The 24,386-nt window shown below is 46.2% G+C and overlaps 2 protein-coding genes and 1 long non-coding RNA gene across 8 annotated transcripts; 1 reads left to right on the forward strand and 2 right to left on the reverse strand.

Annotated features, from left to right (window-relative positions):
- Nucleotides 1-694: 694 nt before the first annotated feature.
- On the forward strand, nucleotides 695-6,613 carry Spata45 (spermatogenesis associated 45). The gene is made up of 3 exons (NM_001109085.1): nucleotides 695-751; nucleotides 2,982-3,295; nucleotides 6,550-6,613. The coding sequence occupies exons 2-3, from the start codon at nucleotides 3,022-3,024 to the stop codon at nucleotides 6,567-6,569; spliced, it is 294 nt and encodes a 97-aa protein (NP_001102555.1). The 5' UTR covers nucleotides 695-751; nucleotides 2,982-3,021; the 3' UTR covers nucleotides 6,570-6,613.
- On the reverse strand, nucleotides 4,088-6,438 carry LOC148001880 (uncharacterized). Its single transcript, XR_015635795.1, has 2 exons — nucleotides 5,920-6,438; nucleotides 4,088-5,249 (listed from the first exon to the last, which is right to left on the reverse strand). It is a non-coding gene; the product is annotated as an uncharacterized LOC148001880 (long non-coding RNA).
- A 3,062-nt stretch (nucleotides 6,614-9,675) lies between the features above and the next one.
- On the reverse strand, nucleotides 9,676-24,370 carry Tatdn3 (TatD DNase domain containing 3). 6 transcript variants are annotated; one of them, NM_001105987.1, is made up of 10 exons: nucleotides 24,268-24,370; nucleotides 22,659-22,691; nucleotides 21,612-21,685; nucleotides 20,349-20,433; nucleotides 17,681-17,743; nucleotides 16,198-16,307; nucleotides 15,789-15,844; nucleotides 14,456-14,568; nucleotides 12,476-12,556; nucleotides 9,676-10,189 (listed from the first exon to the last, which is right to left on the reverse strand). In NM_001105987.1, exons 1-10 carry the CDS (start codon nucleotides 24,322-24,324, stop codon nucleotides 10,046-10,048), a joined length of 816 nt encoding a protein of 271 aa, NP_001099457.1. In that variant the 5' UTR covers nucleotides 24,325-24,370; the 3' UTR covers nucleotides 9,676-10,045. The 6 variants fall into 6 exon arrangements, with proteins under 6 accessions (NP_001099457.1, XP_087436568.1, XP_087436567.1 ...); XM_087580442.1 differs by having other exon boundaries at nucleotides 12,476-12,553; nucleotides 14,456-14,562; nucleotides 24,268-24,368; XM_087580441.1 differs by having other exon boundaries at nucleotides 14,456-14,562; nucleotides 24,268-24,368.
- Between the last annotated feature and the right edge of the window lie 16 nt (nucleotides 24,371-24,386).

Raw genomic sequence — 24,386 nt, forward strand, 5'->3', positions numbered from 1 at the left:
ACTCAGAGGCAGGGGCAGGGGCAGGGGCAGGGACAGAGGTAGGGAGGAGGCAGGGAAGTAGAGAGGCAGAGGAAGAGGAAGAGGAAGATGAACATGATCTCTGTGAGTTTGAAGCCAGCCTGGTCTACACAGCATGTTCCAGGATAACCAGAGCTACACAATGAGACTTTGGTTTGGTTTTGCTTACAGATATCTGAACAGTCCTCTGTGTGAAATACGAAGGTAATTTTTTTTTTCTTTTGGAGATGAGATCATGTGATGATACGTTACTTAAGTTGGTCCCAAATTCCTGAGCTTAAAACTCCAGTGAGCTCCTAGCAGTTCTCTTGGTGGAAGCACGCCCTTGCTTGTCACCATTTCCCCCAGGAGCACCAGGCTCAGAATGAGTGCTTGAGAAATTAAGTCAAAGTGAGTGGAAGGCAGACACAGCACACAGTTTCACACATGGCCATATGTAATCCCGGCTGCTGCCCTATCATCTGATATAAGACTTAACGAGTGTCTTTGTTCCCATCTTACTGGTGACTTAATACCTTACTGATAATAAAAACAAAGGCCAAGTCATTCATCCAGGGACACCTGGTTAGGAAGTAAGTGGTCTCCGGCTCAAGGCTTCCTCTGTTAACCAGGGTTCTAAGAACAGAGCCGATCAGAGGTGGCAGAGCTCAGGAAATTCTGTCACCAGGGCGACAGTCCAGTGAGCTGATCCTCACTGTGGACTTCAGACGGCTTTGGGCTGGTGTTACTAAAGGTAACTTCTAATGGATGTTCCTGTAGGAATGCTGCTGCTGTTTCTCTCTGTGTATAGTCAATTCTTGTTGTCATGGTAGTTTGTATTCATAAAAACACTGTAAACACTGAACTAGGAAAAACCGGTCTCTTAGATGACTTAAGCTCCTAGAAGCTTTTGGTCAGCCAGCCAGTGTATGAGCCGTATGTTTGTAGCTTGTTGTTATTTTGATATGGGATCATACGATATTGCCCAGCCTGTTCTTGAACTGATGGGTTCAGATGATCCTCCTGACAGCCTCCTGGGGGAGGAGGGACATCATGACACACAGCCTTCGTGCTGCTCTGGCCCCTTGGCTTCTAGATCTTAACGAGGGGGAAACTTAAACTATAGCTTCTGCAAATAAAGTCTGCTGTGCCCATCCTCACATTTCCAAGTATCTTCAGTACCACAGATTGCACGTACGGTTTCTAAAGCCCTGTGACTGAGCTGAGAGACTGAGAGAAGGAGCTGTGGAAACTGACCTGTTCTGTGCCACTCACACAGGACCACTTTTCTAGGCTTGCAGACAGTGGCGGGCTGGCGTTCACCAGGGCCTCAGACTTGCCTCGGTTCTCTGCTTTCAGCCTCCTGAAAGTCTCAACTGGTTTTTTAAAGTAAGGATCCGTCAGTTTTGGCTTCACTGGATCCCACCATTCTCATCACAACACGTGCAAAAGAGATTAGTAATCGGGGAGACCAAGGTGTGCTGCCTACTTATCAGATAGAGTAAACCCTTCCTTTCAAGGTGCCTGATTATGTGATGGATGGGGGACCACTCGTTGAGGTTTCACAAGTGCCAGTTCATTCAGTCTGACCCAGGTAATGTCTTCACTGACTATGTCAGGAAATTATGGTCACTCAAGCTATACACACAGTTGGTAGCATAGCCTGCATGTAACCAAAATGACCCCAAATCCATGGTTTTACAGCTAAACTCTACTGCCGAGTGTTGGGTTCTAACTCGTAGGTGATAGGAAAGTTTTGATTTTGTGATCCCAGTGAATACTCAAACCGTGGTATACCTTTTGCAGTAGATTTATAAAGTGGGCTTTTAACAAAGTATGGGTCCTGTCGCCATTTGTGTTTGATATGTACTTATCTGGAGGATAGGCTGAGAATGTCAGTCAGCGGTATAGTTCTTGCCTCGAATATGCAATTCCCAGCATCCCCAAGAAGTATTAAAGGCAGTAGAATTTAAAGTTTAATTTCTTATGAATTACTGCCTTCAGTAAGAGAAAATTTGCTGGTTAGTGAGGTAGTTGAGCTAACTGTGGGTTTATCCACAATCTGGGTTGTTTAGTTTTGTGTTTTTCATTTTTGATTCATGGTCTCTGTGCATAACCCTGGCTGTCCTAGAACTCACTATGTAGACTAAGCTGGCCTTGAACTCACAGAGATTCCCCTGTCTCTGCCTCCCTAGCACAGGGTAGACACTATCACACCCACGTAAATTGTTCTTGATAGTTTCCATGTCACATTATTAATTGGTACTTAGAATGGTCGATTTTACTGAAGCAACTCAAAAATACTCGTTGATTATTCTACATTTTAAATTCCTTTAGTTAAAAATTGCCAAATCCAATGTTGAGAGGATTTTTTTTTCTTCTGCAATAGATATCTAAAGAGACCTATTAAGTCACTTGACGACCAGCAGGCTATTTTAGGTAGCTTTTATATTACCTTTTGTATGTGTTTTTATTACTGTTTTGTTTTCCGAGGCAGAGACTCACTCTAGCCCAGGCTGGCCCAGAACTTACTCTGTAACCCAGACTGCCCTTGAACTCAATGCAGTCCCTCTACCTCAGTCTCCTGAAGGCAAAGATCACAGATGTGAGCACCATACCTACCCAGGGCCAACTGTTTAACGGCCCCTTCATTATACCGTGTTTAAACCCCGGTTTAACATTGTGAAAGATACAGCTCTAAGCTCACAGACTTCCCAAAGTGGATGGATAAAATGGAAAAGGTGTGTTAGTCAGGGAGATAGACCAGTCACCAGCTATCGTGGCCGGAAAATACAGCAGGAATGGTTGGACACTGCTGAATTTTGCAGTATTGGGGGGGCGGGGGGCACTAATGGCCTGAGTTGGTTCTGTACCCTGTTTTGGAACACAGTCCTGCAGAAGGAGAAAGCCCTGGTAAAGACGGGCTCGAGGCGAAGCTGGCTTCTGAGGTGGATGGAAAACTAATTAGCTCGATGTGTTGGCAGGACCGCAAGAACCAGCTGCTAACTGGTGTGTGTTCGTACGATGACATCCACGAACAAAGGCGGTGAGGCGAAGAAACAGGGGGTGAGCAGGAAGCAGCTCCTGGAAGAGCTGAACGAGAAGAGAGAGTCCTACTGTCTGGTGGAAAGAAGCAACCGGGTCAGCCTGCTACGAGTTCAGAAGAGGCACTTCAGCCAAGCCTACCAGTCCTTATCGAGCATGAATGTCAAAGAATCTGTTCCCGAAAGTAGCAGGACCTCCTGGATCGAACGGGATCTCTTTGTGCACAAGGAGAAGAGGCACTTTGTGCCAAAAAGTAAGATAATGTGGCCAGACTCCTACCAACCTGTATATGGAGGGATGAGTATAGAGAGAAGACTCAACACACTTTCTGGGTGGAAAGTGGTTCCAAGGTCTTGCCCTTGGGAGTCTTTGAAGGTGATAATGTGTCTGAAGGCAAAAATAGATTATTTGGTATAAGGCCCACAACAGACCAGAGACTCATTTTCGTCTGTCTGTAGGAACCCAAGTCCTACCACAGGCCAGGTGGTTCAGCAGTTTGGTGTTTGGGTGCTGCAGTCTGCACTGCCAGCAGACTGAGGTGGCTTTCGGCTGCTGATGGTTTGATAATTACATTTGAGAGTTGCATTCAGTTACCTCCTGTCTCACAATTTCTGTGCTTTACAGAGTTTTATGTTCAAAATGGAAGTAAAATGGAGCTTTAATGACAAATGTGACAGTTAATGCCATGAGAAGCAGTAATAAAAAATATGGAAGGAGTGGTGGGGGGAGAGGAGTGGTCAGGAGGAGGGGAGTGGTCAGGGAGAAGGGAGTGGTCAGGGGGAGTGGTCTGGTCTGGAGAAGGGGAGTGGTCAGGGAGAAGGGAGTGGTCAGGAGGAGTGGTCTGGTCTGGAGAAGGGGAGTGGTCAGGGGGAGAGGAGTGGTCAGGAGGAGGGGAGTGGTCAGGGAGAAGGGAGTGGTCAGGAGGAGTGGTCTGGTCTGGAGAAGGGGAGTGGTCAGGGGGAGGGGAGTGGTTGTCTGGTATTGTTTAAAATATGGATTGATTGTGAATATCTGTTAAGTAGTTAAGACAGGCAACTGATAATGTTTTCTCATTTATTTGGAGAGAGTGTGCATATGCACTTACATTCAATATAGCCAATACATTATTAATTTGTTTACAAAGAATGGTCCACATCGGCCTTTATGTAGCTCTAACTTTGCTTTGGGCCAGTGACCTGAGGTAGTGATATAGGGAGGTGGTACAGTATGACATGAAAGTCCAGACACTGCATTGTGACCGTTAGTTAATCAGTAACCGTTGTGTTCCTTTTGTGAAAGCAAGCAAACAAACAAAACCCAACCATCTTTACAAAAAAGAAGGCTTTGACATTCTTAGTTGTAAAAGAAATACTGCAGTGCTTCAGTCTGCTAAAATTATTGAGAACCACATTGTGTCAGTTCTCAGGACGTTGCTGGTGGAGAGAAAATCTACCTCTTTGAACAAACATAGAATACAGCTTTAAGCAACATGCATAGTTTCATACAATACAGAATCTAGCATGCCCAATCCCATAACTAACTTTCATAGCATCAAACTGTAAATCGATAACCCCCAAACATATTTACAAAGCCTTTTACCTTTGGTTTGAGTTTTGATCAACTGAGAAATAAGATAGAGTTAAAAATATTGGCTTTGTTATTGAAAAAAACCAAATCTTTACTGGAGAAACTCACCAAGAGTAGCGAGTAGCCACCTCTTATTTCCCTAAAGAGCGATTACCTGTTCCCGGAGCAGGATGGAGACTCCTGCTCTAGACTGAGAACAAATGAGAGAGCCCCGGAAGCAGCAGTGCAGAGAAAATTCTCACTTGTTAAATTAGGAGCTGGGACATTACTGCTCAATGAAGGTATCAGTTTGGTAGGTTTCACCGCATACGAAGTCAGACACAACATTTGCTACAAAGTAACAGCTTCTTTCTGGAAGACAATGGTCCCCTGTGCTCTGAATGTTGAAGTATGAGGCAGTACAACACCTGCCCGCCTGGTCCTCTCCAGGGCGGCTCATGATGCAGCTGGTAGACTTAGTTACTTTCTGTCACTGTGGTAGGGCACTATGGCCAAGGCAACTTATAGAAGGAAGAATTTGACGTACAGTTCCAGAGGGTTGGTGACCATAATGGCAGAGTGGAGGCAGCAGGTAGACATGGCAGCCGGAGCGGGATGCTGAGAGCTCACGTCTTGAACTTGGAGCACAGGCAGAGAGCTCTCTACAAGGAGAGTTAAGTGTTAACCCCTCTAAGCTCACTCCCAGGACACACTTCCGGCAAGACCACACCCTAAACTTCCTCAAACAGCACCATGAACTGGGGACCAAGTGTTCCAGTGCCTATGGGGATGTTCTCATTCAAACTTAACTGCTAGGGGACTTATGTTTCATCTCTTTTCTGATGACCCCACATTTTAATATCCAACTTTTCTTCTGACCTTCGGCCAACTGTACAGTCACAACTGCCACCTCACTTGAAGTCATCTGCAGTTTAGTATATTGCTGAGAAAAAATCCCTGTTACCAAACACATCTCTTACCACCACCCAGTCTCACCTTCTTCACCTGGGAAAGTGGCCAAAGACCCGTGTGGAACTCTGGTCCTCACACCCCATACTCGCTGTGTCGGCAAGTCCTGAATCTGAGCCCTGCCACTGCCCTGGCCCAGCCTGTATTCACAGAAGTGTATCGGAGCCTCAGGCTGCCCTTGGCACTTCTGCTCCCACATTTACTTCACAGGACAGCTGGAGAACACAGAACATGTGTTGTTACCTGCTACACAAAACTCATCTGTGGTTTCCCACCACACTGAGGATGAAACCCACATTCCCACTCTGCTGCATGAGTCTCCATGAGCAGACCCGGCCTGTCTGTCCCATCTTCTCTGCTCACCCAGGCTCCTGGCCTTTGTGTTCTTCCTCTTCTGGGACATGTCAGGCTGGGTCCCACCTTGGAAACTTGGCTCTTCTCCTAGCTCTCTCTGTCTCTGTCTCTGTCCCTGTCTCTGTCTGTCTGTCTGTCTGTCTGTCTGTCTGTCTCTCTCTCTCTCTCTCTCTGTCTTTTTGTCTGTGTGTCTCTCTGTGCCCCCCTCTCTGTCTCTCTCTGTCTCTCTGTCTCTCCATCTTTCCATCTCTCTCTTTCTCTGTCTGTGTCTCTCTCTGACTCTCTGTCTCTCTCTAAGTCTGTCTGTCTCTCTCCCTCTCTCTGTCTCTCTGTCTTTTTGTCTCTCTGTGTGTCTCTTTGTGTTCTCTCTCTCTCTCTCTCTCTCTCTCTCTCTCTCTCTCTTTCTCTCTCTCTTTCTGTATCTGTCTGTCTGAAATACCCAGTGACTACAGTTAATCCCAGCACAGAAAAGGACAAGCAAAAGACTAATGACCCTCTCTGCCCTTCATGTTGTTCTTGAAACTGAGCAATAGATTAGATTACTGAAACGCATTTCTTTCTGATGTTTTGATTATGAGCCTAACCTTTAACAGCTGAGTCATCTCACCAGCCCAATAAATGTACTTTTTTATCTTTCAGATCATGCCATATTTGGATAAAGTACATCTCCAGAGACATACCAATAAACTCTCTTCCTTCAGTCTTCAGTGTCTGTGAATTATTTAGAAACATTAACTAGAAAAGAAATTGTCCTGGTGTCATGGTGAACACCTGTAAGCCCAGCACTTAGGGACAGTGAATTCCAGGCCAGGCTGGGCTATGTCTCAGGACCTTGTCCCTAAAAGACTGAGGACATGTGATAAGAATAAGCTCACTAGAGCTAAGCTTACTTCCCAACAGTAGATACTTAGCTTCCAGAACCTTGAAGAGCTGCTGGCTCCTTCCATGACCATGGGCATTGACAGGGGACACGGGACTCTTGGTTCACAGCCAAAGAACTTAGGCTCTAGCTGACTCTCTCGCCCCCCAGTCCACTGCCTCAGGACCCTCAGAGCTAGGGCAAAGCTGTCAGGTAGATGCACACAGACTTGGGCTGCCCAGAGGAGGATCTTTGCTGAGCATGATTGACCCAGCCTTTGCCTATAAGGAGATATTATCTTTATTATGTGATGGAGCCAGGCCTACCTCTGTTCAGAGGGACCTCTTATCTCTGTCTTCTGAGCTGCTCCTGGCCCCAGGGCTATCAGAGCCTCTGTTCTCTGGCTGAACAGAAATGGGGGACTGGATTCACAGAGTTTATATCCTAATTAGCCAAATCGGAGATGCCGATGCCGAGGCTTGGTTGAGTACGGAGCTATGAGTGTCAGGTTACACACAGAGGTCAACTCCCCTCACCCGAGTTTCTCTGACCCCATCCTGTAGGTATGCCCCTGCCTCTAGCTGGTCGAAGTTGTCTCTTGGCTCCCTTCCCTGCCTGTGATTTAAATGCCACCTCCTCTATACCTTCCTGCAGCCCTGCCCATTAGACATTTCTACTTTGCCCTGCATACCCTAGTGCAGGCTCAAGCTAAGCCAGAAACTCAGAAGTACAGTTGTATCTGGACTCTGACCCTACCTGAGACAGCAGGCTCCAAGCCTCTTATCTCCCACCAGTTGGCATGGGGTAGCACTTTTCTTTTCTGTCCTGGCTTTCTGTAGTGTGCACTTGCGTGCACACAGGACTCCTGCTGCTTCCCGGATCCTCTGGAGGGTACATTAGTGTGGCAGCATTGCCGCTGTAGCCATAGACAGTCGATGCCTTCTCCCTGAGTTCCTACTGATATCCATACCCTTCTTCAGCACAGCAAGGTGCTTTAAGAGAGGGGGTAGCAGAGGCAGAGGCCAGTCAGAACCAACCGACCTTGACCGTCTAAGTGGGCCTCTGAACAAGGGTCTGGGTCAGTGTAAGGGCTGGGTTATGGTTCAGCGTGAGCGGGCTGTGTGAAGAAGAGACTTAGGAGCGGAGACCAGGGAATCTGACAAACCTCTTGGGGATTTTGCTGGAAAAGCTCTTTTATATTATGCCCCCTTTGGTAGGTGTTTCCTCCTTCATGACCATGAGGCAGGTAATAGAGAACAGTCTGGACCTCAGACATTGTCAGTAGGCTGGAGTGTTGGGATTCCTTTCATCTCAGCACTCAGCAGGCAGAGGCAGGGGCGTGTTTGTTAGTTCAGGGCCAGCATGGTTTGTACACATTGTGAGTTCCGGGCCAGACAGGCTTACGGGGGTGGAGGGGGCAGCAATAAAAACAATTACTGTGGCCACATTGGGAAGAAGTCAAGGCCATCACTATGATATTTCCGTGACATTTAGATTTAAATAGAGGAGGAATGTACGTGTAACTAAGTAGTCCTGGTCAAGAAGTGTTCTTACCCACCCATCACTGTCCAGACTCTTGGTCTGTCCTGTAAGGTGATCTGCTAAGCTGTTAGAGCTGTGTAATCTCCTCTTGGGAGGCAAAGTCCTTCTCTGGCTGGCACCAGACTAAAGCCTTTCTTTTTCCAAGAGGGAGATGATAACTTCTTGATTTATATAATTGATTTAATAATCTGATAGACAACAGGAGGGGCACAGGTGTCTCTTCAGAACAATGAAGGGTCTTGGATGTAGGTTCAAGGGGACACAGACGGTTGGGATATTAATACCACAGACAGGCAACAGCATGGGGAAGTTCTGAGGAAAGTTCAGATAACATGGACTCTGAAGAGGGGAAGTGGGACTCCTGTCACTGTCTCAGAAGTGGGAGTCTTTTCTTATAAAGAAAGTCCCCTTTGTGGGGACAGCCAGAGTTTTCACAGCATAAGCCGGCTGCCGCTGGACTCTGATTCCCAGGCAAAGGCAACGAAGGGTGTGAGCAGGGTGCCAGTAGCCCTGTGAGGTAACTCACTCCCCCAGATGAGATCCTGGAATGTAGTTCCAAGATCCAGTCTGTTGGTGAGGTGTACACAGTGTGCCTATAGGGTGCCTGTCAGTGTCTGTGAGAGGGGAAGAGCTGCTGCAGATACTGTGCCCGGAGCAGCAGATGGATTCTACCTTATCCTTAAAAATACCTCTACTCTTGTCAAGATGCCAGGGCTAGTGCAATGTTTTGGTCACCCCTCTTAAGCCTCCTATCTGGGGCAAAAAACGTGGTGTGTGCTTAAACACAAGGTCCTGGGCTTCCTAATTTCAAGAACCAATTAACAAGCATGAGGACAAGCAGGGCCAGTCTCTCTCCTCCTGTTATGGTGTCCGCCAATGAAACCAGCCAAACGTATCTCATCACGAGGTCACAAGAGGCCTGCTCCGTTCCTTAAAGCTATGTATGTCTTTACTAGTCAGTGCTGTAAGAGAGCACTGCTAGCCTAGGAGTTTGGGGATAGCCTAAGCAACATAGTGAGGTTTGTCTCCTTATGGGGGAGGACAGGAGCTGTCTCAGTACTCTTACTACTGCTGTCTTCTTATAACCCATGAGGCCCACTGACAGCCAAGCTGGAAGGACATCTGCCATGCACACACATTGGTCAGCATTCAAAGACGAAAGCCCATGGAGCTCTATAAGCTGACTGTTAAGTGGGGGAAGGGGCAGGCGGGGGTGGGTGTCTTGAGGCTTTCTTCCCTCAAGTGGACAAGAACTCCAGAAGCCACTGTGTGTTGCCCCAGTCCACTCCAGGACTCAGCTATTCGAAGTAGCCTATGTTTATAGTCAGAACCCAGGGTTTGTGTATCCAAACTTCTTTCTAAAATAGTTTTTAGAAATTATTTTATTTATGTTAAGTGTGTCTGTGTAGAGATATGCCACATGTGTGCTAGTGCCAGAGGAGGCCAGTGTTGAGTCTTCTAGGGCTGGAGGGAATTACAGGCAGTTGCGAATCACCCAAACATGGCTGCTGGGAACTGAGCAGAGTCTTCTGGAAGAGCAGCAACTGAGTGCTCTTGACAGCTGGGCCATTTCTCCAGTCCCAAATTTGTTTTTTAAGAGGAACATATCTGTAAAACTGTGACCACTAGCCACATAAAATGGCTTCCTCATTTCAGGCCACTAAAGCGAGAGAACACTTTGTTTTCCCCAGTGCTGCCCTGAGCTGACTTGGCTTGCAGGGGGTGATTCTGAAGCTATTTCTGGAGTAGGTACTGAAGCTTGGGAAACAGTTTGAATGCATTCTGTGTTGTCACTTCTCGGACTTCTTCCACTGAGATCCCTTTCACTTGGGCAATGAACTCTGCTGCGATGGAAATGTTGCAGGGTTCGTTCCGTGTCTGAAAGAGAAGAGTTTGACACTCAGTGTGGAGATCCTTGGAGACCGTAGCTAACACACACACACACACACACACACACACACACACACACACAGAGAGAGAGAGAGAGAGAGAGAATGAACTCCTTTTCTACTCTGTGAAGGAGCTAACATTCCTTTATTAGTGCTTTTTGAAGTGGGGTGATGAACTTGGCAGGCATGGGCAACTCCAAGTCTATGCAGTTCCAGGAGGAACTCAGGGGCATTTGCAGCCAAAACCCTGAGCACCCAGCCTGTGAAGCAGTCTACCAGCAGAACCCAGGGAGAGCGGCTAGCCTGAAGGATTAACTGTCCCTTGTTTTGCTGCATGCATGAGTGCTGGGAAAGGTCACTGTACTCTGCTTGGCCCCTCACCTCAAAGGCTAACAGCCCAGTGTGGTTTCAAATGCCCCAAGGACTGGAAAGACTGCTCTGTTAAGTTCTGCCAGCTTGCTGACTTTAAGACACATCCCTCCCACTTTAATATCTGTGAGATAAACAAACATTCTGCTTATTTTATATACACTAGTGTTTTGCCTGCATGTCCGTCTGTGTGAGGGTGTCGGATCCTGGAGCTACAGACAGTTGTGAGCTGCCATGTGGGTGCTGGATTTGAACCCAGGACCTCTGGAAGAACAGCCAGTGCGCTCTTAACCACTGAGCCATCTCTCCAGCTCCCAGTTGTGTTTTTCTTTTCTTTTCTTTTCTTTTCTTTTTTCTTGTGTGTGTGTGTGTGTGTGTGTGTGTGTGTGTGTGTGTGTGTGTGTGTGAGAGAGAGAGAGAGAGAGAGAGAGAGAGAGGGAGAAGAGGGCACCGAATCCCATTACAGATGGTTGTGAGCCACCAGGTGGTTGCTGGGAATTGAACTCAGGATCTCTGGAAGTGAGCAGTCCATGCTCTTAACCCCAGAGCCATCTCTCCTTAGTTGTGTTTCTTTCTTTTTTTTTTAAGACCAACTTATTTTTTTTATTTATATGAGTACACTGTAGCTGTCTTCAGACACACCAGAAGAGGGCATCAGATCCCATTACAGATGGTTGTGAGCCACCATGTGGTTGCTGGGATTTGAACTCAGGATCTCTGGAAGAGCAGTCAGTGCTCTTAACCACTGAGCCATCTCTCCAGCCTCTTAGTTGTGTTTTTTAATGATAAAAAAAATAACATTTCTGCAATCAACAGCATTTAGACACAATGAAAAACATTTCTGTAATTATTAGTAAGTGGCTACTTGGGATAATAATAAGAGGAATAAAATTATTAAGGCAAAAACCCTTGATAATGCAGGCTAACAAAATAAGAAGTATGTCAAAGATTCACATTCAAGGCTGTCCATCACAAGTGGTTAAATCTCAGACTGGCTGAGCATGGTGGCACACATCTGAATTCCCAGTACCCAGGAGGCAGAAGCAGAGGATCAGGAGTTCAGGTCAAACCTGGTTACATTCTGAGTTAGAGATCAGTCTGGCTACATGAGACCTGTCTCAGAAACACACACACACACACACACACACACACACACACACACACGGGTACACCTATACATTTATGACATACAAAGATTTTTTTATTATTTTATGTGCCTTCATGTATATGCATGCCTGACTGTTGCCTATGGAGACATAGAGGGCACTGAGTTCTCTGGAACTGGAGTTATGAATGGTTGTGAGCTGTCCTGTGGATACTGGGAATAGAACCCAGGTCCTCTGGGAGAGCAGCCAGTGCTCTAACCACTGAACCATCTCTCCCATCTCTAACAAGTTGTAGCAGTGGAACACTGTGTGGTCATTAAACACTCTGGGGGCTGGAGAGATGGCTTAGTGGTCAAGAGCAATGGCTGCTCTCCCAGAGCACTGAGGTTCAGTTCCCAGCACCCACAAGGCGGCTCATAATTGTCAACAGCTCTTGCTGCAGAGGACTCAGCTCCCTCACAGAAAACTCACGCAGACAGAACACTGATGCAAATAAAACACTTTGAGGAAAGCACGTTATTAACATATACTAGTGAAAGAAGGTCTGATAGATTGTGTTCAACCCATCCTATCCTAGAGAGATGTGTGTGTGTCTACATATAGACACAGTGGCCGACCCGTTTCTAGAGAGATACACAAATGGAAGCCTGTTCCCAGTCAAATGACATTCTCAGAAGCAGTGTTTAGAAAAGACTCTCAACCTAGCGTTCGAGTCCTGCAGCCCTGCAGCCAGTCCCAGCTAAGTCACACAGCCCGGATGAAAAGGCGTCTGCATGGCCATGAACCAGAGACCTGCTTACCAGTTTTTCGGGTCCTAGTGCAGGTGAATCTGTTTCTAAGCAGAGAGAACTCAGAGGCAGCTGTTTCACAAGCTTCTGCTTCTTAGAGAAAAATGAGAGTACATTTAAAACAGGAGGAGGTGGAAGAGCGTTAACTTACATGTGGATGAGTCTTGTCCTGGGGAACACGAACATCCATATTTATCACCAGGGCTTGCTGGACAGCTATCAGGTCTTCACCAGCCCCCTTCTGAGGCCACACAACCACTTCAAAGTAGGAATATTGCCTAACATTGCAAAAAGTACCCAAAGCTTTCAGGGAACCAAATGCAATCAAGTAAACGTAGGAACTGCCCCATAGGAAATCAACCCAAATGACAAACAGCTGCTCATGGAGAGATCTAAAACCCTTTGGGTGGACTTCCAATCTATACTCTGAACCTACATTAGGGTTTTAAAAGTGACTCAGGGGGTTGGGGATTTAGCTCAGTGGTAGAGCGCTTGCCTAGGAAGCGCAAGGCCCTGGGTTCAGTCCCCAGCTCCGAAAAAAAAGAACCAAAAAAAAAAAAAAAAAGTGACTCAGATGTGTCTCACAGGATCGAAAGCATCCCTGGCTGTGATCTGTATCCCCATCTCCTGGAGCATGAAGAATGAGTGTCCTGAGAGTGACCAGATGTGGGACATTCACAAGGTTGCCTTTTAAAGACTTTGAACTGTAATTGATATGACACGATAGTTACTCTTTAAATATACACAGGTCAGGCTAAGAGACAACTGCCTAATGTGTCTGAGGCATGAGGCTTCATACTTGCACTCCCATGCACAAGGCTGTGTGTGTGTGAATACACGTATGTAACATTTACTCCTCCACCATAGTCCCTCACTCCGCTGCCTTTCCAGTCACTGCTCATTCCTCCCTCCGATCACCAACCAACTTTCTGTCTCCACAGATTTGCCTAGTCTGCACATTTCATTTGAACAGAATCTTACATGGTATCTTTTGTGTCTGGCTGCTTTCTCCTAGTGTTTCCAAGGTTCAGCCATGCTCTGACACGGTTGAGTAACACTCCATTGGATGGGGAGACCATGCTTTGTTTATCTGACATCCATCTGTAGACCCCCTTCTAGCTTGTCTTTGCTCTGTGAATATCACACAGTGCCCGTGAGCATCCGTGTTTGGGTGTGTGGTAGGATATTTCTTTTCCTTTGGGAGTATCTAATTAGGGTGGAGACCGTGCATAGCAATAATTCTACGCTTGGTCCTGGAGGGAACTCGCAGACTCAGTAATGTGGAGTAGTGTTGCTCTGAATTTTCCTGAGGGAACAATGCTGAGCTTCTCTTCTGGTACCAACTCATTGTTTGTGTTTTTTCTTCAGTGAACCCTGCTTCCCACGGTCAGACTTAAACCCTTTGTGGGTTTTGCAGTCAGGCTTCTGTTTTTATCACTGAACTGTATCTGCACCTACACATCCTGTACACTGTGCTCTAACTGTATCTGCACCTACACATCCTGTACACTGTGCTCTAACTGTATCTGCACCTACACATCCTTAAACCGTGCTCTAACTGTATGTGCACTTACACATCCTGTAAGCCATGCTCTAACTGTATCTGCACCTACACATCCTGTGTACACTTCTAACTGTGCGAGCCACCTCGCCCACCATAGAACTCTTAGTTACTGAGCCACCTCTCCAGTCCCTTGAAGGTTCCTTTTTGAGTTAAGTTTTTATTTATTTATTTATTTATTTATTTATTTATTTATTTATTTATTGGTTCTTTTTTTCGGAGCTGGGGACCGAACCCAGGGCCTTGCGCTTCCTAGGCAAGTGCTCTGCCACTGAGCCAAATCCCCAACCCCAAGTTAAGTTTTTTAAATGTTTGAGTAGACTTAAGACTAACTTTTAAAATGTAACTATAATGGCATCACAAGTTTGTCCCAAAGCTTAGCTTAATTGTATCTTACAACGAGTCTAGTAAGTTTTAATCAGAGACTTTACCTGTCCACTTCGTACGATGGATGGGGGGATGGAGAAGTAGTAACCAGCCCTCACTCCTTCCATGGCTACAGATGGCCGGCCGTCAAACGCATGCAGCAGAACCTTCTCTGCACCTCTCAAAGCAAACACAAATCACAGTTCATTTCTCTCCTAACAAATAGCTTCCCATTAGTCAAATTAGACAGAGATCTGAACTGTAAGTAAATATTTATCATGATGCAAAGATCAGATTCCATTGCTTCTAAAGTTTCAGTAACCAGGTAATGTTCAGAGAGGAGAAAAATAAGTTCTGAATCTTCAGAATAAAGTAGTTGAATAACATTGAAATGCAGTTTTTAAAGCAATCATCTAAACTATCTACACCACTAGGTCTTAGGTCTTTTCTATGTCTGTGAGATGTCAAGTTATTATTTCTAAGAGAAGGGTTTCAGGCAAACCCTTCAATTTTCCTTTAAAAAAAAAAACTAGTAGAACAAAAGGACTCACGAACAGGCCAAGGCTCATAAAACCAAGCCCTAATCTGTGTGTGTGCATGTGTTTTTGTGTGTGTGCACGCATGCGTGTGTGGCCGAGGACCAAACCCAGGCCTTACCCTACCACTAAGGCACACCTTTCACACCGACCCCAGCTCCTACAGGCTAGCGGCTCAGCCTGCATAAACCATGTGCTCAGTGACTCCAGAGGGCTCGACACTGACAAATCCATCACTGGCCACATCTCTAACTGCAGGGAGCCCCATTACTTCATCCTCTGAGTTTCCAGTCGTGCGAATACTCATTATGATCATAAATTAGCTGTGAAATCTATTGGGTAGGGCACAACCAACCAATGTGGTTTTTGTACACACACAACTGTAGACTAACTGTACATGTGCTGCTTCTTACACATCTGATGGACCTTTTACTGCACAGAAATAAGGTAAATAAGGTGTTACCTCTTACTGAGGATGGCATTTTAACCTTCGGAAGAGAACTGTGCTCAGGTTAGGAAGGCCGGATCAGGCGAGCATGCTCTTTACACACGGTGGCCACAATCTGCACGGCCATACGGCTTTGTTATTTACTCATTATTTTCATAATTAACTCACGGTCTGTATGTGCCTGCAAAAGTACACGTGCCACAGTGGAGGCCAAGGGCCCCCTGCCCAGGGGTGAGCACAGCTGTACTACCTCGTAAGAGCTGGCCTGACACAGGCACACAGGCTCGCCCTGGTGGGCTCTCCCCTCTCCGTGCAGTCTTTGTCTTTAAGGGATTAACGGGAAACATACTTGCTCCTTAGACCCTCCACCCGAGCTGTGATGCTGTGACGCTTGAATGTTAGGGACATAAGTACCTTGTTCACGTAAGAGGCTGATGGTGGGTCTTCCGGCTGAGCGTGAGTGCACATTTCTGTTTAACAACAAAATTCCTTTGTAGACTTTTAAATAGGAAAACACTGCTTTGTTAGATTAAAGTAAGTCAGGAGGTTGGGGAGCTGAATCAGCTACTCTCACGGAGGGTCAGGTGTGTCCCCAGCACCCACATGGCAGCAGCCAGTTCCAGGAAGTACCATGCCCTCTCCTGGCTCCCACGGGCACTGCACACACACAGCCCACAGACACACATGAAGGCAAACAGCCACAGGCGTAGAGAATGAATTTTAAAAAATAACTCAGAGGAAAAGAGATACAGAACTCATTTCAAGAGGACCAACTGCTATGGGATGTGCTTTGTAGTTGTGAGCAGAAAGACGGGGCACCTACAGAGGCACATTTAGTCTTTTGGCCAGTTGGACTTGTCTGATCAGGACTTGTCTTTGTTCTTCCTTCTCCTCATGAGTGCCTGCATATCTGGGGGAGAAGTCTAGCCCCACCTGCAGCAGAAAGATGAAGGAGAATCACGTGTCTGTGTGTGATGAGTCCAAAAGACCATGAGTCAGTACACAGTGTCAGCCAAGCAGATGTAAGACCATGAGTCAGCACAGTGTCAGCCAAGCAGATGTAAGACCATGAGTCAGCACACAGTGTCAGCCAAGCAGATGTAAGACCATGAGTCAGCACACAGTGTCAGCCAAGCAGATGTGAGACCATGAGTCAGCACACAGTGTCAGCCAAGCAGATGTGAGACCATGAGTCAGCACACAGTGTCAGCCAAGCAGATGTGAGACCATGAGTCAGCACACAGTGTCAGCCAAGCAGATGTGAGACCATGAGTCAGCACACAGTGTCAGCCAAGCAGATGTGAGACCATGAGTCAGCACACAGTGTCAGCCAAGCAGATGTAAGACCATGAGTCGGCACACAGTGTCAGCCAAGCAGATGTAAACTAACGTAATAATACATTTGAAGCACCCCGACCTCTAAGTTGTTTTCTATTCCTCTTGTGGGGTACTACAGCGTTAACATTCACTGTGTTATGCCGCACCTCTTGGCTTGGTGCAGCAGCCCTGCACATTTTCAGAAGTCAGGAGGGCTCACTGCATTGTGAGCAGAGCAGATTACAGAAGACCACTCCCACTGCTGCTACCTGGGCATGTACTCTGTGCACTCCATTCAGAATGCATCTTCTTATTTTTTATATTTAACAGGCAGAGGTAATTTATTTTTTACTGTGATAAAAAATTCTCTAGCATTTTAAATAATTTGAGTGGCACGGTCTTAAATCACAAACTCAAGGCTAAAGTATGCTTTTATGTTACCTATGAAGTTGTCTTTTTCTTTTAGTTTTAAAAATTACATTTATTGGGTGGAGGGTCACACATGGACGCCCCAGTGCACATGTGCAGGTCAGAGGACAACTTCCAGGAGTCAGTTCTCTCTTCCCGCTGTGTGGACCAGGCTTGGTGGCAAGTGCTTTCTGCTAAACCATTTCAGGGCCCTCCCTCTACAGGCTGTCTTAGCTTCTCAGAGCAATGGCCACACTTAAGCACAAGCAGTGTTTTTAGAAATATTATTGCATCATCACTGTAAATAGAAAATGCATTACATCACCATTAAGGCAAGCCTAGAGTAAGGCAAGCCTAGAGTAAGGCAAGCCTAGAGTAAGGCAAGCCTAGAGTAAGGCTTCTATTGCTCTGTCCCCAAGTGGTCTTGCTTACCACTGAAGTATCACATTATTAGCAGGCTGAACACGGCGGCGAGCATATCTGTCCAAGTCTGTTATGATCACCAGTACTGAACTAAGGATTACTACGCAGATCCTATGGAGGCCTAAATTAGATGTCATGTGTTCAGCAAATGGGTTTACCTCTCCAATCGCCAGCAACCGGTCCTTGTAATTCTCAACAATAGGCAAAGCCACATCCAGATCCTGAAAGAAAAAGAAGGGAAATTTGTCAATGTCCTCAGTGTGGATGCTAGTTCCTCAGCTGGCACGCGCCAGGCCTATGCCACTCTCACCTCACACACCTCAGTCTATTTACCCAACCTATCCATAGAAATCATCACCTCTACCACACCAGCAGCTCTAAGTAGACATCTCGGTAGGAACATCCACCGTGTTCTGGTTACGGGCTTGTGAAGGTCCCACTTACACATGGTCCTCTGCTCAGACAGGAGTTACAGGAGGAGAGAGGTAGGAGTTGGAGTTCCATGGATGTCACACACACGGCTCTGTCTCCTCCTAGGCAGTGGTTCGTCAGCTTATAATGGCGGCAGACCCATGTTCCCTTTGTTCTCTTTGCCTTGATTTGTCTTTATAACCCTGCTTGGTCGATCTTAAGAAGAGTTCAACAATATAAACAATGCATTTCACATATGAGCTTGTCTGGGAACTGCTGTAGTGGTAGGCTGTTAATTTAAGTGATATTCCCTTAATTCAGTGATATTATGCTTAAGAGAATTTGGCCTGTGGTATCTCTAAGGTGAAGACAGAATTTAGAATTTGCTTGTAGATAAGATTTTAAAGATTTGTTTATTTTTTATTTATTTATTTATTTATTTTTGTTCTTTTTTTCGGAGCTGGGGACCGAACCCAGGGCCTTGTGATTCCTAGGCAAGCGCTCTACCACTGAGCTAAATCCCCAACCCCTAAAGATTTGTTTATTGTTAGCTGGGTAGTGGTGGCCTTTAATCCCAGTACTCAGGAGGCAGAGGCAGGCAGATCTTTGAGAGTTCGAGGACAGCCTGGTCTACAGAGTGAGTTGCAGGACAGCCAGGGCTACACATAGAGAAACCCCGTCTAAAAGAAACAAAACAAAGAAGTTGCCTATTGTACGTGTATATGACATATGGGTTCCAGTGAGTTTCATGCGCCATGTGTGTGCAGGTATTCCAGGCGGTTGTCACCCTGATGTGGGTGTTAGGAGTTCAACCTTCGATCTCCACAAGGGTGGTATGTGCTTACCACTGAGCCATCTCTTCAGCTCCCTGTGGGACATTTTAAACCGTCTGGTGGATTAGTTTCAGAATACATAAACTGTAAAGTTCTTCTATGGAGGGAAATCAGAATAAGAGAGAGCCACAGAAAGGAGGGAAACAAATGACAGGAGAAGGGGAGGTTTATGCTTATGGATAGAGGGAGAGTAACTTAGAGAGAGACAGCAGACTTAGGGAGAACTCACACTGACCCAGAGAGCTAGAGGTAGGACCCCTAGTGGCAAGCTGTGTGGCAAGCGCTGGGGTAGCTATCAGACAAGGCCTCTTCCTTAGTGGACGCCCAGGGACCAGGGACCCAGGAAGAGAGGGAGAAATAACTCACTTACAAAGTCTCAGCCAGAAAGGGGCTGTGACTTAAGGATGATGATTGGATGCAGAGACGTGCACCTCCCAGAGTGTGTTCTAGTTATGAGAGAATAGGCTAAACTCAGGGGGAGCCTATTCAGACGTCTAATGAACCGACTCGAGGGTTTCTGCCAAGTGAGGTGGTAAACTGAGGTAATCCCAGTACTCAGACTGAGTACTGAGACTGAGACTGTGACCTGACTCACACTACTTACTTAATGCACACAAACACACTTCATATGTTTTTAAAACTTATTATTTTAAATCGTGTGCATGGAGGTGCCCTCAGAGGTCGGAGGCAGTGGGTCTCCTGGAGGTGGAGTTACAGGAGGAGAGTGGTAGGAATTGAACTTGAGTTCTCTGCAAAAGCCGTATGAATTCTTAACCACTTAGCCATCTCTCTGGCCTCTGGCCTTTTAAAGTTTTAACTGGGGATTGAACCTAGGACCTCATATATGGCAGGCAAACACTCTTCCACTGAGCCCATCTCTCTCTGTGATTTTTATGTTGATAGTTTCACTCTGAGACAAGGTCTCCCACTGGGACCTGGAGCTCATAGGCTGACTGGCCACTGAGCTCTAAGGATCCTCCGGTTACCACCTCTGCAGCACTGAGATTACTAGTGTAAACCAATACCCATGGTTATCTTGCATGTGGTCTAGGACCACACTCAGGGCCTCACACTTGTGCAACAAGCACTCTATCCACTGAGCCATCTCCCCAGCCCTTCCATCATTTTTGGGGGGCAGGGCACTGGACAAAGCAGTAAGACATAGTTAAAAAGTATGGAGAGAGTGAATCCATAATTCCACCATATCATCACATCACACAAGCTTGACCTGATCCAAGGCCCCATTTCTTTGTTTTCGGTTATTAACTTAGAATACAAATCAGAAGCTGGGTCTGGTGGCACAGGCTGCAATTCTAACAACTCAGGAAGTGGAAACAGGAGGATCACGAGTTCAAGCCCTGTCTGGCCAGCTTGGAAAATTCAATGAGACCCTATCTGAGAATGAAAAACTTGGCCGAGGTTACAGCTCAGTGGCAGAATGTTTGCCTGGCCTTTCTGAGGCCTCAGACCCAACCCCTAGCACTCCCATCCCCACATCCCAAAACTGGAACTTAGAAAGCAGTGTGGGGTGATGACTCAGTCAGTTACACTACTTGTGCCTCTTATTCTATGTGACGTTTACCTTTAATGTCACACTTCTTGTTTTTTCTGGTGAAAGTTCTTGAACTGGGTGAACTCCCAGACATGGAAGGATGAATCCATTATACCTACAAATGCAGAAAGGTAAGAAAACAACAGTCGGCTAGGAGACCAGCTAGGAGACCGCACTGTCCGTAAAGAACAAAAGGAAATGCCCTGCCTTTAGGGCTAAGATGATTTTCCTCCTCCTTTTTTTTTTTTTTTTTTTTTTTTTTTTAATTTCCTTGGAGAAAAAAGCCTTGCTATGTAGCCTTGGCTGGCCTGGCCTCAATTTGTAGAACAGGCTGGTCTCAAACTCACAGGGATCATCCTGCCTCTGCCTCCGAGGCAGATGAAAGATGTGCGCTATCCTGCCAGGTTCTCATTCTTTAACAAACAATTCTTTGCTAGTGTGTGAACTGGACAAGACTACCTTTCTTCGTAAGTCTTTAAAGCCTTCAGTAGAGCAGCTGTAGCATCTATGATTTGGTGTCATCACTAAGAAGGCTAAGCGGAGAGAGCTTCTTGAGGTCATGAGGTCAACACCTCATTTAATTAACGAGCTTAATTAAAAGTAATGTCAAAGCTGGAGAGGCGGTTCAACAGATAAAGTTGAAGGGAAGGAGTTCTGCCCCCTGCTGGCAGCTACGGTGGCTCCCCGAAATCTTAGCACTGGGGAAGCAGAAGTGGAGAGGTGGAGAGGGAGAGTCAGAGGCAGGGGATTCCCAGAACAAGCCAGGACAACTAGACTAGCCCAAATCAGTGGTTTTGTGAGTGCTCTTGGTTTAGATGGGAACCTCCATAAATAAAGAAGATATCTAATGTCAGCCTTGGGTGTCCACATGCCCACATATGCATGCATACACACCACACACACATACACCACACATAGACACACACAGCACACACAGATACACACACACACCACACACAGCACACACACACAGCACACACACATACACACACACCACACAGCACACACATACATACACCACACACATACATATACCACACATAGACAAACACACCACACACACATACACACATACCACACATACACACACACCACACACACGCATACATACACCACACACAAACACCACACACACAGACACATACCACACACATATACATACACACACAACCACACCCCACACACACATACACACCCCACGGCATACACATATACACATACACACAGGAGGAGGAGGAAGAAGGGGAGGAGGAAAAGAAGAACAAGAACAAGAACAACGACGACAACAACAACCTTTCTGAAAGCTGCATAATTTTTTCAAATTCTCCTGCATGTTCAGCAACTGCCACAAGGGCCATGACATTAGCCTAAAACAAAAGAACAGAATACCAAACAATATGCACATTTAATGTAAATTAAGGGAAATATTACATTTTTAAATACATTTTATCATTATTTTCTAGTCAGGTTCCAGTAATATAATCAAAATGAATTCTTATTACTGCAGGCCATAGGTTCAATGGATATTAATGTCACCTCATCAACCTACACAGACCAAAGGTACTCATTTCTTTAATTCACTGGACAGGGACAGCATTTTGGAAGGCATCCATGTCCTTATGGGACCCCAAAGTCCACATGCCAGTTAGGCTGCCACATATCAGTATACAAGTAATTCCATAAATACCTCCAGGATTCTGTAATTTTTATTTTTACATTCTTTTACTCTCTATGTGTGAGTGCGTGTGCATGTACGTGTGGGTGCACACCACGGTGAGCCTGTTGAAATCAGAGGACCCCTTTCTGGGGTCAGTTCTGTTCTTCCACTGTGGTTCCAGGGATGGAGTCTGGGACAACAGATTTGCAAGTGCTTTTATCCTCTGAGACATCTCTCTAGCCCTTGATAACTTTTTCTAGCCAATCAAAGTGTTTCCGAAGACCATGTGTAATATATCCTAGATCTCCAAAACAATGTGACTTTCAGACGTGAAGGACCGACTGCCCCACTCCACAGTGCTGCTAAGCATGGTGGCTGTAGGGACACGCTTTCAAACCAGACTAGCATGTCTCTAGCACTTCACTAGCGCATGTCTTTGCCCTGTTACTAACCTTCAGACATTAGATCCCTCATCTATCAAACAGAGAAGATATGACGGTAAAAGAGTAACTTCCTCAGAAGGCGAGGCTTTAAGTGATCTAAAGTTCAGTGGGGCTTAGCTCTTGGCTGGCACAGAGTGAGAGTTTAAATGGTGCAGAGTCTGTCCACACAGTCCCTAAAAATAGTCTATAGAGTGAGAACAGGAGGGGAACTAAAAGGGGGAGTTATGGATTCTAGCTTACCTTCCTGGCTTTCTCCAACACATCATCCAGATCCTACGACAAACAGAGACAACCACGCTTACTCTACATGATCAACTGCCCCTGGGTCATCTACACTGTGCACAGAGGCACCATGGAGGACAACGCTGTTAGCAAGGAACAAGTTGGCAGGGAATGAAGTGACCTCCTGCTTACTCTCTGACGCACACTACACCGAAACAGAAACCTCTGCTGCCAAACACACACGGCTGTTTCTGCCCTCCCTCACCCTGTCTCTCAGCAGTTTCTGGGCATTTCCCCCCACGCTTTGCTTTCACAGCCTCAATGATGGGTTACTCTTCAGTCTCCTTGACTGATTCTCTGTCCTTTCTGTGACTTTAAGCTCTTCTGTTCTCTCTGCACCTGCCTTGAGGGATGCCGTCTTTCTCTGTTTATTTAGCACCCTTGACCACACCATGTAAGGTCTCTACTGCTAAGCTACATCCTCCCCTTCTCCTCTTTTAAGATATCATGCTGAATCTCCAGCTTGCCGAGTTTTTAATCTCTCCTGGACCCATGACTCGCATTTGAAATGACTATGTACTCTAATGTACTTTAATCTTTCCACTTGAATGAGATTAGACTTAACCAATATGTCCCCACTAGGTTTCTGTCTACCCACCTCCTCACTCTGATCCCAAACCTTGCTCCTTCCTCACCCCAGCGAAGGCCATCACCGTCTTCCTTACAGTAAGCACAAACTAAGAATCTAAGTCATGCTCGATTTCTTCCTCCCTCTGCTGTTTGCATCCAAGGCTCCTGCATGTAATGTCTGTGTTATTCCTAAAATATGTTGAGTACATCTATGTTGATTCTCATGCTGTCCTCACCTTATCGGCCTCTACCAACTCTTGTCTGTAAACTGAGACGTTTCCCAAACGCTCTGGCTTTCTCTCCCCCACCTTTTGGCCACTCGGCAGAAGATTTGTCTTCAGAATATTCTGTCTCTCTCTTTTTTTTTAAAAATGGGTTTGTATTTAAATTTTAAAGGGTTAAGACTGTGCATCTAATGCAATTCGAATGTCTTACTGACCTTGACCTACCTTTCCCACCTCCTGGAAAATCTCCCCAATCTTTGAAAGTTCTCTTTTATTGTTCCCAGCTGTTGGTTAACTAAAATAAGCCATATTCTATGCTGTATGCGGGTGGACAACCCGCCGGTGTTCATCACTACCGTAACTCACACCATAAGCGACACCTCCTAAGAAATAGGCACCTACTTCTCCTTTCTCTTCATTTTTCCCGACGTAGCCGGTAAAACCTATTTCCACCCCTACAAACTCGCCCCATCACGTGTTATTATTCTTGTTTGTCCCTCTCCCTGGCCAGAACTAGAACCCCTGCTAAGGGCTAGGTTGGACCAGCACATCTCAGGAATGGTAGAAGAAAGGACTATTGATAGGACAAACTCAAGGTTCGTGAAAATAGTTAACGGCTATGTAAGATCTAGGAAGAACAATCCACGATGCAGGTTCGAAGGGTCCGGATAGACTAGGTACGGCCTGAGGATTCGGCGGGGGAGGGGCAAGAAACTTGCGGGAAATGACGCGTCCCTCCCGACTCCCGCAAGCCCCAAGTCGCCCTCACATACGCTGTCAAAGTCCGGGGCAGAGAGATGGCAGTGACAGTCCACTAACCCCAAACCCATAGCTACTCCTGAAGGTTTCTCGACCGGAACGAGGGCGGAACTCTGGGGGCGCGGAAGTCGAG

Source organism: Rattus norvegicus, chromosome 13 (assembly GCF_021556685.1).
Source record: "Rattus norvegicus strain SHRSP/BbbUtx chromosome 13, alternate assembly SHRSP_T2T, whole genome shotgun sequence".
NCBI classification, from domain to species: Eukaryota; Metazoa; Chordata; class Mammalia; order Rodentia; family Muridae; genus Rattus; species Rattus norvegicus.

Excerpts from the sequence above, each read along its gene's own strand:
- Spata45 (NM_001109085.1), top strand. The coding sequence starts at position 3,022 with ATGACATCCACGAACAAAGGCGGTGAGGCGAAGAAACAGGGGGTGAGC. Across the intron at positions 3,296-6,549 it reads GAGGCACTTTGTGCCAAAAA|ATCATGCCATATTTGGATAA; the intron begins GTAAGATAATGT and ends TTTATCTTTCAG.
- Tatdn3 (NM_001105987.1), bottom strand. The coding sequence starts at position 24,324 with ATGGGTTTGGGGTTAGTGGACTGTCACTGCCATCTCTCTGCCCCGGAC. Across the intron at positions 17,744-20,348 it reads CAAGAAGTGTGACATTAAAG|GATCTGGATGTGGCTTTGCC; the intron begins GTAAACGTCACA and ends TTTTTCTTTCAG. Across the intron at positions 14,569-15,788 it reads CAGCCTCTTACGTGAACAAG|GTGCAGAGAAGGTTCTGCTG; the intron begins GTACTTATGTCC and ends TTGCTTTGAGAG.